The sequence below is a fragment of the Cryptomeria japonica genome, chromosome 9 (genome assembly GCF_030272615.1).
Source record: "Cryptomeria japonica chromosome 9, Sugi_1.0, whole genome shotgun sequence".
In the NCBI taxonomy this organism is placed as follows: Eukaryota; Viridiplantae; Streptophyta; class Pinopsida; order Cupressales; family Cupressaceae; genus Cryptomeria; species Cryptomeria japonica.
The window spans coordinates 53981681-53993615 of NC_081413.1; the positions used below are offsets into that span (position 1 = coordinate 53981681).

Consider the following 11935-nt stretch of genomic DNA (forward strand, 5'->3'; position numbering starts at 1 on the left):
TCTCCCTCTTTCTCTTCCTACCTGTTGTTTTCTTTTGACAAACATATTGCAGGTACTCCTAACTCATCATGTGCTTTGTTGACACTATTTTCCACATCTGCTCTGCTCATTAAAAAGACATTCGAGAAGAATATTGCTATAGGTTTTCCTTGTTTGTCACGGTAATACACCCGTGGTTCAATTTCAAACCCTATTCCTCCTATTCATATACACACACAAATCATCAGTCAATTTTTTTAGGAGAGGATACATGATAAAATCAAAGAGGAAGTTACAGACAAGAAATAAATTCACTTACTTCTATAGAAGTGCAGGACACAATTGCAGTGGGTATGGAGGAGGGGGGGAGAGAAGAAGAGAAAGAGGGATGGGGTATGGAGAGAGAGAGAGAGAGAGAGAGAGAGAGAGAGAGAGAGAGAGAGAGAGAGAGAGAGAGAGAGAGAGAGAGAGAGGGATGGGGTATGGAGGAAGGGAGAAGGGGAGAGAGAGAGAGAGAGAGAGAGAGAGAGAGAGAGAGAGAGAGAGAGAGAGAGAGAGAGAGAGGAGAGAGAGAGAGAGAGAGAGAGAGGCACCTTGTCTGCATTTGAGAGGGGGAGACAATACACTTACATGTGTATATATATGTTTAATATTATATATATACATATATTATATGTATATAAACATATTATATATACAATATCATATTATACACATATTAAATATTACATATATTATGTGTATATATAGAATATCATATTATACAATAGCATGTACGCGCTATTTATAGGGAAACAAGCGCATACGCGCTGCTTACACTATAAGTATCCCGTATGCGCTTTTTAAACCATAAGTACCCCGTACGCGCTTTTGATTGTTTAGGCTTGGAAATAGGCCTGGATGTCAAAGCTATGGTTTGGAAGTTTGATTTCCCTCCATTTCTCTCATTTTTGATGTGTTTTATTTTATCAACTTGGTTTATCGACTTTGTCATCATCATGTTTACACTTCATAAAGTGGGTATTTGTAAAATTACCAACATATTTTCACCCATCTTCTAATCTTTCTAACCATATAATTTTTTTTCAATTTGAACAACAATAACATATTATTATTGAATTTCTTTTACCAGTGTCTCCATAGTTCTCAAAGACATAGGTGCACCATTTGTTGAATAACTTTTGATATACTTATCCAAATTTTAAAAAAATTATATATTATTGTAGCTCACTTGATTCTTTACAATTTAAAAAAAAAATTGTATTTTCGATTTGTTTAGTGCAACTTATGCTTTGCACACGAACAGGTACCTAATTTTCAGGATGTGCTCGATTGGAAAAATCATAAAAAAAATATACTCAACAAAAAATTACAAAAAAATACACATCTTCTAGTACTCACTCTTAACTATCTTTTTGCTAAAGGGTTTGTCAAAATACTAAATCTAACTATGACTTTTTTGATGCGCACGTCAGACACTATGTTATGTTTTTCAGAAAAAATCAGGGTCAGTTTTTCATGCGAGAAGGATTTGACCCCCTTAATCTTATCCAATTTTGAAAAAGTTTAGTATTTTGGAAACTAGATTCAGAGTACTACAATATTTGTTCTTTGATTATCTTCATATCTTGAGTGGATGACTTTCAAATTTTGCCTCCAAGTTCAGGTTCACCTGATTTTAGAAAAACAAGTGTCCACTTATACCCCCCTTTTTGACCACCATCTTTGTGCTCTTACCCTTTTTATTTCTATTTAATTTTATATGAATGCAAGTATGTATACATTTAAGTTGTATTGTATCTGTATCCCAAGTCAATGCAAAACAACCTCTTCTCCAACAATACCAGAAAATAGAGAAAAAACTTTAATGCCATTAGGATAAAATGCTTTCAAGACAAATAAATGGTATGCAACTGTATCTATTTGGAATGCATTACCCAAATAATGCAATCGATCAGTCACACAAGAAGTTCCACGAGTGTGATCTTTTTCAGATCCTAATATAATTTCTATCTCGTCAACCTCTAGAGGAGCCACCTAGCCTAGCCCCACCCAAACCAAGTTCCATTCTTCACACTTTTTAAGAATGTATTTTTGTTCACTATCTTGCAGTTTCCCTTGTGAATTTTCAATTATAGTACCTGGAGTTCTTCACGAAGGACACTACCACATCATCTAGAGTCTATGCAATTCAATTTTTTTCTTTGATCCCATGGAGGCCAATAGTCATTTGTTTGAGGAAGTGCTTCCTGAATAGTCATGGGGGGGAGAGGTAATGCTTGAAATCACCCTTCTATTGGGAGATTGTGTACATAACCTCTTGGTCTTCTGGAAGCTGAAAAGTACTTCGAGTCCACCAACTCTGGTTCCACACCATAGAAATTTTGGATATTGTCTTCCAAATATCCTTCGGTGCAAAAGCATCATTCTCATTATAGAAAAAAGGTGGCCCTTGCATGAACACATTGATTTCCTCCAAGCATGGCCCAATAGGTTTCCTGTGAACTCCAAAACCAGTTAGTCCCTCTAGACATAAATTAGAAACCACATCACACACTCTAGACATTGTTTGTTTGTATTGCATACTCTTTATGTATTTATCACCCTTTAACACTTTCCTCTGCTTTTTCTCCAATTGCTCTCTTCTGAGCAGTTGATGAGCTTGTTTCCATGTCATCCAAGATAATGCCTGCTTGCTTTCTTTTATGAAATTTACTTGCACATGACTCTTTAGCTTGTATCTTCTGCTTCTGCAAAGTTTATGATTTTGTCAGAATTTCGACAACAACTAAAGAAACATCCTACGAGGATGTTGTAAGTCCGACAACACTTCCTTGTCAAACGGTCGTCGATGCATGGTAAGTAATACATATAAAATTTAATAGAAATAAAAATAAAAATACATACTTGCATCCTGATATCTTTGCCTTCTTTGTTCTCGATATCTTTGTTTCGTTTCGGGAGAATAATTCCTTGAAGTCTTATTTTTCCTTCTCTTCTCGTTCCCCATGCTTTTAAAAAAACCTTCAAATATCTTCAAATTATTGCTCTCAAAATAATTTTCAAATGTATTCTTTCATCCAAAAATGTGAATTGTTTTAATCATTTGAAAAAAATTATGTATATTTATACGACTCTACTAAAATGTAAAAAGAAAAATTGAGTCAGCTAGGGTTCGAACGAACGCAGATAGTTAGAAAAGGTTGGGTTCACTCGAACTCGACCGTTACATAAATGTGTGTGTCATAATTTAGCTTGGGGGGTTGTTACACACATGCATGACCCCTTATGACCACATATGACCACATATTCAACCCCTTAGGACACTGTACATGTGATCTTAAGGGATCATATGTCGTAGACACTAGGATTTTATAAGGGGTCATATGTCCAGTCCTAAGGGGTCACACATGTACAATTTTAGAACACACGTGCAAGACCCCTTATGACCACATATGACCCATTATAGGATACTATGTGATCCTAAGGGGTACATGTTGTATACAATAGGATGTTATAAGGGGTCATGTGTGGTCCTAACGGGTCACACACATTTTAATGCATGCGTGAGCCCTTAGGACCACATATATGACCCCTTAGGACACTATGTGATGGACTAAGGGGTATGTCGTTCACACTAGGATTTTATAAGGGGTCATATGCGGTTCGAAGGGGTCACGCCCCTTAGGACCACATATGACCCCTTAGGACACTATGTGATCCTAAGGGGAATGTCATATGTACACTAGGATGTTATAAGGGGTCATATGTGGTCCTAAGGGATCACACATGTGTGACCCTTAGGACCACATATTCAACCCCTTATGACATTGTACATGTGATCTTAAGGGATTGTATGTCGTAGACACTAGGATGTTAGAAGGGGTCAAATGTCTAGTCCTAAGGGGTCACACATGCACAGTGTTAGAACAAACATGCATGACCCCTTATGACCACATATGACCCCTTCTAGGACACTATGTAATCCTAAGGGGTACATGTTGTATACAATAGGATATTATATGGGGTCATATGTGGTCCTAATGGGTCACACATTTGTTAACGCATGCATGGCTCCTTAGGACCATACATATGGCCCCTTAGGACACTATGTGATGGACTAAGGGGTATGTCGTTCACACTAGGATTTTATAAGGGGTCATATGCCTTAGGACACTATGTGATCCTAAGGGGAATGTCGTATGTACACTAGGATGTTATAAGGGGTCATATGTGGTCCTAAGGGGTCACGCATGTGTTAGAACACACGCGTGACCCCTTAGGACCACATATTCAACCCCTTAGGACACTGTACATGTGATCTTGAGGGTTCGTATGTCGTAGACACTAGGATGTTATAAGGGGTCATATGTCCAGTCCTAAGGGGTCACACATGCACATTGTTAGAACACACATGCATGACCCTTTATGACCACATATGACCCCTTCTAGGACACTATGTGATCCTGAAGGGCACATGTTTTATACAATAGGATGTTATAAGGGGTCATATGTGGTCCTAACGGGTCACACATGTGTTAACGCATGCGTGACCCCTTAGGACCACATATATGGCCACTTAGGACACTATGTGATGGACTAAGGGGTATGTCATTCACACTAGGATTTTATAAGGGGTCATATGCGGTTCTAAGGGGTCATGCCCCTTAGGATCACATATGACCCCTTAGGACACTATGTGATCCTAAGAGGAATGTCGTATGTACACTAGGATGTTATAAGGGGTCATATGTCTAGTCCTAAGGGGTCACACATGTACAGTGTTAGAACACACATGCATGACCCCTTATGACCACATATGACCCCTTCTAGGACACTATGTGATCCTAAGGGGTACATGTTGTATACAATAGGATGTTATAAGGGGTCATATGTGGTCCTAACGGGTCACACATGTGTTAATGCATGCATGACCCCTTAGGACCACATATATGACCCCTTAGGACACTATGTGATGGACTAAGGGGTATGTCGTTCACAAGTTAAGATTTTATAAGGGGCCATATGTGATTCTAAGGGGTCACACATGTGTTGTACAGTGTTAGAACACACATGCATGACCCCTTATGACCACATATGACCCCTTCTAGGACACTATGTGATCCTAAGGGGTACATGCTGTATACAATAGGATGTTATAAGGGGTCATATGTGGTCCTAACGGGTCACACATGTGTTAATGCATGCATGACCCCTTAGGACCACATATATGACCCCTTAGGACACTATGTGATGGACTAAGGGGTATGTCATTCACAAGTTAGGATTTTATAAGGGGCCATATGCGATTCTAAGGGGTCACGCATGTGTTAACACATGTGTGACCCCTTAGAATCGCATATGACCCCTTAGGACACTATGTGATCCTAAGGGGTATGTCGTACACACTAGGATGATATAAAGGGTCATATGTGGTCCTAAGGGGTCACACATTTATTAACACATGCGTGACCCCTTAGGACCACATATGATCCCTTAGGACACTATGTAATGGACTAAGGGGTATGTCGTACACACTTGGCTTTTATAAGGGGTCACATGTGGTCCTAAGGGGTGGGGTCACACGTGACCCCTTAGGGTCCACTATGCGCTCCTCTATGGTCCTAAGGGGACGTATAGTGTCATCAGGAGCATATGTGGTCTTAAGGGGCCGTAAGGGGCCATGTTGTGTTGTAATAGGATGTGAAAAGGGGTCACATTGTAGAGGATTTATTTTGTCTAATTTGTTTAAATTTATTATCTAAATTTTTTAATGTCTTTTTTAAATTAAAATTTATTAATTTTTCTAACATTTTAATTTATTATATTTAGATTTGTAACATTTTTCTAATTTTTTCTTTGCTAATGTTTTTCTAAGTTCTAATTTACTACCTTAGTTTTCTAAGTTTTTTATAACATTTTTTAAAAAAGCTGAAAAAAATACATATACAGTTATGTAATTTTAAAAACAAATTGACAAATTTCAATCAAAACATTAAATTATCAAACGTTTTTCTAAAATGTCAAAAAACAATAAATATACAATTATTTAATTAAAAAAATAAATTAACAAACAAATTATTTATTAATTTTTGAATAAATTTAATAAAAAAAGACATTATTAAACAAAAAAGGGTTATTTTGTGCACCTAAAATAATGTAGGTCGAAAGCTGAAAGGTGAGATGCGTTGGCTGCTGCAGATAGGGCATGGTGACGTGGTGTTGACGTCAGGTTCGCTCTAACCCCCACTGGACAGAAAAATACATTTGAAAATGACAAATTAACTGTCGTTTTCGGATTTTATAGAAGTTTGAATAAAAACAATTTTAAATTGGGTTCGATCGAACGGGGGGTTCAATCGAACCCCTTAAAAAAATAATTTTTAAGTGGTTTGATCGAACTTGCAAACCCACCTAAGGTTCAATCGAACCCGGAGGGGGGGCTCGCTCAAACCCCCCTAGTTTGTTCAAACTGTCCCCCAACATAATTCTCCACTTTCGCCAATTTCCTTCGTTGGCAAAAGTGGGAACCATTAATGTGGGAATACCCAAACTTGAAGAGTATTTCCATGCTGATATTTCATCAACGAGTGTATCACATCAAGAATAATGACATCTCCTTATAGGTTGGAAAGCATGTCATTGCCTAGAAGTGGCTCACAATCCTTCCATTTGGTGGAAAATTTGCACCTCAAGGGTAGGCATCCTCTTGTGGGCTAGTCCTTGTGTTGAAGTTGTAGAGGCTAATTTTTGAGTGAATTTGAGTTAATTGTAGCTTCTTCGTATACCTTGTCTCAAAAATCAATAGTGTAATTGTCTAGTTGAGTAGTGTTAGCTTCTATGCATTTCATCATTAGTCTTAGTTTTGAGCTTGTGGTTGCTGTTCTAAAGTGTTTTTTTAATGTGTATTGGAGGATGATGATTTCCTCATCCTATCCTTGCATGGTATTGTGAGATAATGTAGTCATGGGTTAGTACATGATCATCATTGGGTGTTGCCTCCTCTCCTATAGGTTCATCACAATGGATATGTCCCATGATTGTTTAGTATTCTATTGGTACCCCCTTGCTTATGCAATGGTGAGATCATTATTTTTGTCATTACTTTCATGTCATTATGTTACACACGACACTCGTGTCCATATTTTCACATAATTATGACATGTTGGGTTGCATCTTTAGTGTTGTGATTTTTGTGTTTAAAAAAGTTGTTTTGTAAAACACCAATTATGTAAGCTCTACTCAATTATATGTGTTTCATCATAACAATTTTAAGCAAACTAGATATTCATATATAACTTTATTTCAAGCCAAAATAAAAATAGAAAAAAATAAAATAATTTATTTTTAATTTACATAATATTTATTAGTAAAATGTGATGAAACAACGAATATAATTAGATATTATAATAGAACAAATTTCTTAAAGAAAAATATTATTATGAATTTTTTTTATAATTAATAATTTTTAAAAAAATAATAAATTAAACTACCAAAATACAAATCATATAGAATTGTTCAAAACAACGTATTTGGAGACCCAATCACTGCTAAAATAACTAATCATATAAACCATTAATATATAAAAAATAATCCAATCAATAGACAAAATAAAATCCAAACCTACCAACACCACCAATAATTACCTAACTTTAAAAACAATACTTTGGTCAAAACTCAATAGTGGAATCTAACCATTAATAAAAGTTGATTTTCCTTATAAAACTCTATTACCTTTAGTTATTTGTTAATATTAATAATAATTATAAAATGATATAATAACAAATAATTAAATGGTGATGACGTGGATGGTGGCCGTTTATATTGAAAAGGCCAAGCTTAATGCGATTTAGAATGACGAATGCCAATTACTTGAGATCAAAAGTCTTCTGTTTCTAGATTAAAATGAATTGAAACTACGTTCTCTAGATGTTATAATATTGGTCCCACATTACATTAGCAAAATAAAAATTAGCCCCATGAATTGACAAAGTGCTTCATTCAAAAACAATCCCAACATTTAAATTTCATAATAGTAAAAACAATTTTTACATTTAAATGTGAAGGCAATAAAATAAAGTATTTTCTTTTCTCTTCTTCTACAATTACATATAAATTCTTCTACTACATATAAGACGAAAACACGTATCCATGAAAACCGCGTACTAAAGTTCAATTCATGTCAATTAATTTAAATATTGAAAATCTGCAAAATAAGCCGTATTTTAAACATGTGGTTTTCACGATGATGAGAAGAAACTTCCAAAAGAAATAAACACAAGTAGAATTTACCACAAAATTTTGAAAACGATTTAATTCAGGCTTGATGGAGTCCAAACGTGTAGGTGAGCCACGTGTTCTTTTCCTTACTATTCTGTGTTAAATAATGCAGAGAAACAGAGTAAAATTGGAAGTGTTGAGCCGCCACCTGCTTCTGGAAATGGTCAATGCTCTTGACTCTGGCAAAAAGCAGAGGTCATTCCTTACAAAATTTCAAAGAAGTTTCGATTCTAGATTTAATCCGATGAATCCATTGTAGACCTGTAAAAAAATTCATTACAGCCGTCACTTGTTATAAATGATGTATGCTCATTGCTCAGCAATGGCGACTGATTAAAGAAACCCTGACAGAGATGGCCTGGCCAATTATCCGCTGAAATTCCACGGATCCGATTTGTCGATTATGGTTGAGAGTTTGTCCACGCATGCATTTTTACTTGATTTGATATTGAATTTTGTGTTTTCTGTGGAAGTGAATTGGCGTAGAGTGCAGAAAAACGCAACATTGTGGATATTAGGTCAACGAAAAATGAACAGGAGATTCGAGGCCGGCCGTTGCAGGCACTATTAGTCAAAATAATACCGAAGCCTAGATACAAGCAATTTCTCTCCAGTTTCTTTCATTCACGCAAACAACGACTCTCTCAACTTTCGATTTCTTTGCGTGCTTCCATGGATTTCTTATTTATTTAACACACAGAAGAAGAATTCGTGCGAAGCTCAGCAAGACTTTTTTTGTGCTATATAAAGCAAGGATCTGAAGGAAAAACAGAAAGGATTTCATTATTTTGTGTCTGAGATTACGAGAAAGTATTTTCATTGTTTTGTGCCTGAGAAAGTATTTCATTATTTTGTGCCTGAGAGTTCGAGAAAGGATTTCATTATTTTGTGCCTGAGAGTTCGAGAAAGGATTTCATTCTTTTGTGTCTGAGGAAAGAGAAAGATATTCATTATTTTGTATCTGAGGATACGAGGAAGGATTTCATTCTTTTTGTGTCTGGGAAAACGAAAATAGAATTTATTCTTCTGTGTCTGAGAAACATGCCGTTGTTGAAGCTTGTCTTAATTGTGTTTTTCTGTGCAACAATATGTGAGGGTTTCTACCCTAAGAAGTTCTCTTTTCCGAATGTTTTGCCGCCCGGAGTCCCTGTCCCGCCCTTTTTCAACACCTCTGCGGGGCCATGGGACTGCTTTAAGAATTTAACAGACGCTCACAGAGGTGTCCGTATGAACGACATGCCTACCTTGAAGCAGTATTTTCAAAACTTCGGCTACTTGTCTGCCCCAAATTTGACGGATAATTTCGACGACAATGTCGAAACGGCCGTCAAAACGTACCAGCGGAACTTCGGCCTGAACGTGACGGGGAAATTGGACGAGGAGACGGTGGCGCAGCTCATGACGCCCCGCTGCGGCCGAGAAGACGTCATCAACGGTACCTCCGTCATGTGGAAAAAGAACGGCACAAACGGTTTCCTTCACGCCGTCAAGCATTACACATTTTTTCCAGGTAATCCGCGCTGGTCCGTTCTTAAACGGAGTCTGACATATGCCTTCGATCCGGACAATGAAGTCTCGGAAATAACAATGGCGGACATGAAGACAGTGATCGGACGGTCGTTCCAGCGCTGGGCCGACGTTATTCCCATAACATTCACAGAGACAGACGATTTCAGTAACGCCGATATCAAGATCGGCTACTTCAACAAAGATCATGGCGATGGCGAACCCTTTGACGGTCCGCTGGGGGTTCTGGCTCATTCCTTCTCGCCGGAAGACGGGCGCTTTCATCTGGACGCGGCAGAGTCTTGGACCATCGATTTGAGCAGCGATTCTTCTTCAACGGCAATTGATCTGGAATCCATTGCCACTCATGAAATCGGGCATCTGTTAGGGTTAGGGCATACCAGCGTTCAGGGGGCCATTATGTATCCCAGTATCGCTCCCAGGGTTCGAAGGGTCGACCTTACAGAAGATGACGTGGCAGGAGTTCAGTATCTTTATGGCTCTAATCCTAATTATAATGGCTCTGCTGTTGCTACCACGCAGCAGGACACCAGTAGCGCCTCTTCCGTGATTTCCTCCGCTTCCCCATTTCTCCTCCTCCTCCTCTCTTTTCTTCTGCTCTGATATCATCTTTATTGACTTTGATTTTCCCCAGCCCTCTGTATTTTGGGGTTACCTTGTTTGTTTTCATTTAGCATTAGATTTGTACCATTTTTACATACACATACTTTGTTCTTTATATCATTCAATTCATTGATTGGATTCCAAAAGAGCATGAATTTTTTTATTTGAATTTCAGGTTTTGCGTCTATAATTCAATCGGCTTTTGTGCATCAATAATTCATTCGGCTCTCACAGGAAAAATGGATTATTTTGCCATTAAAGATTTTCGCCACCACAATTTTTTTGCCCCCACTAACTGGGTGGGCAACCTACCTTACCGTTTTCCAATTTTACAAAAAGTAAAGTTTTCACGTTTTAGGTAGAACTGAAGGTCGCAACCAAAAGTAGATGGGAAAAGCAAAATGTAAATAACTTTATTATAAAAAGTATAATATTATTAAATCTTATATATATTAATTAATAAATAGTAGATCATTCATTTTCATAAGAAATGAGTTTTTATAAATTCTTATTTATGAAATAGAGGGCAATGAACATTATTCAAGAATTAGACAATTAGTTCTTCATATAAATAATATAACTTAAATAAATTAGATTATAAATATTTTGTATCTATTAGTCATTTGATGCTATAACTAATTTTTTTAAATGTATTATTCTTTAAAAATTTAAAAAAATCACATACTTTATCTTTTTGTACTACACACTTTTGCTAGAATTCATATAATTGTATTTTAATTTACTTAAATTGATGATTACAAGAGTCCAAGTTAATATTAATCATAAGAACCTAGATACATTATAATCATATTTTATGTATCGTTCAAATTATAACATTAATTTTCAGGAGGCATTATGCAATGAGATACATGTATTTTTTTTTTATTCTTAGAAATTTAAAAGAATAATTCTCTTGTTTATTTCTTGTGCTCTGCACATCACTAGTAGCACCATCATTTATTAAATTTATCTAAATTTTTAATGCTTGCTTATTATCACAATCTCATTTTATACAATTCTGATATGTTGTGCACAATAGAAATAATGTGTTGATAAAGGTTGACAAAGAGTTCACAATCAAAACACATGGTAACAATATGAAAATGCATTGCCTAGTTGCATCAAATAAGTTCATATCTAGAGCAATGACATATTTGTTCTTGATATTGTTGGAAAAGTATTTGAAAATTGTTTGAAATTTATCAATCTTTAATCTAATAATAATATTGATGAGATTAAAGCTTAGATCATTATGATATGAGAATCTATTATTATATACAAATCTAAAGTTAAATTGTCTTAATATGAAAAATCATAGAAATATTCATCTTCTTTATTATGCAAAATTCAACCACTATAACATGATTAAAAATCCCATATTAGATGAATATAAAACATCAAATAAATGAAGATTATTTAACCATAAGATAGCAACAATAATGAATGGGACGAATTAACAACATAAGAAGAACATTTCACAACACATGATTTATGCGGAGAAACACTTGTAGGAAAAATATTGAAACCAAGAATGCATTATCTTCAA

At 36.0% G+C, this 11935-nt stretch overlaps 1 protein-coding gene across 1 annotated transcript; it reads left to right on the forward strand.

Moving 5' to 3' along the window:
- Positions 1 to 8355: 8355 nt before the first annotated feature.
- On the forward strand, positions 8356 to 10558 carry LOC131040507 (metalloendoproteinase 3-MMP). Its single transcript, XM_057973452.2, has one exon. It carries the CDS (start codon positions 9301 to 9303, stop codon positions 10387 to 10389), a length of 1089 nt encoding a protein of 362 aa, XP_057829435.2. The 5' UTR covers positions 8356 to 9300; the 3' UTR covers positions 10390 to 10558.
- The last annotated feature ends 1377 nt before the right edge of the window (positions 10559 to 11935 follow it).

Excerpts from the sequence above, each read along its gene's own strand:
- LOC131040507 (XM_057973452.2), top strand. The coding sequence starts at position 9,301 with ATGCCGTTGTTGAAGCTTGTCTTAATTGTGTTTTTCTGTGCAACAATA.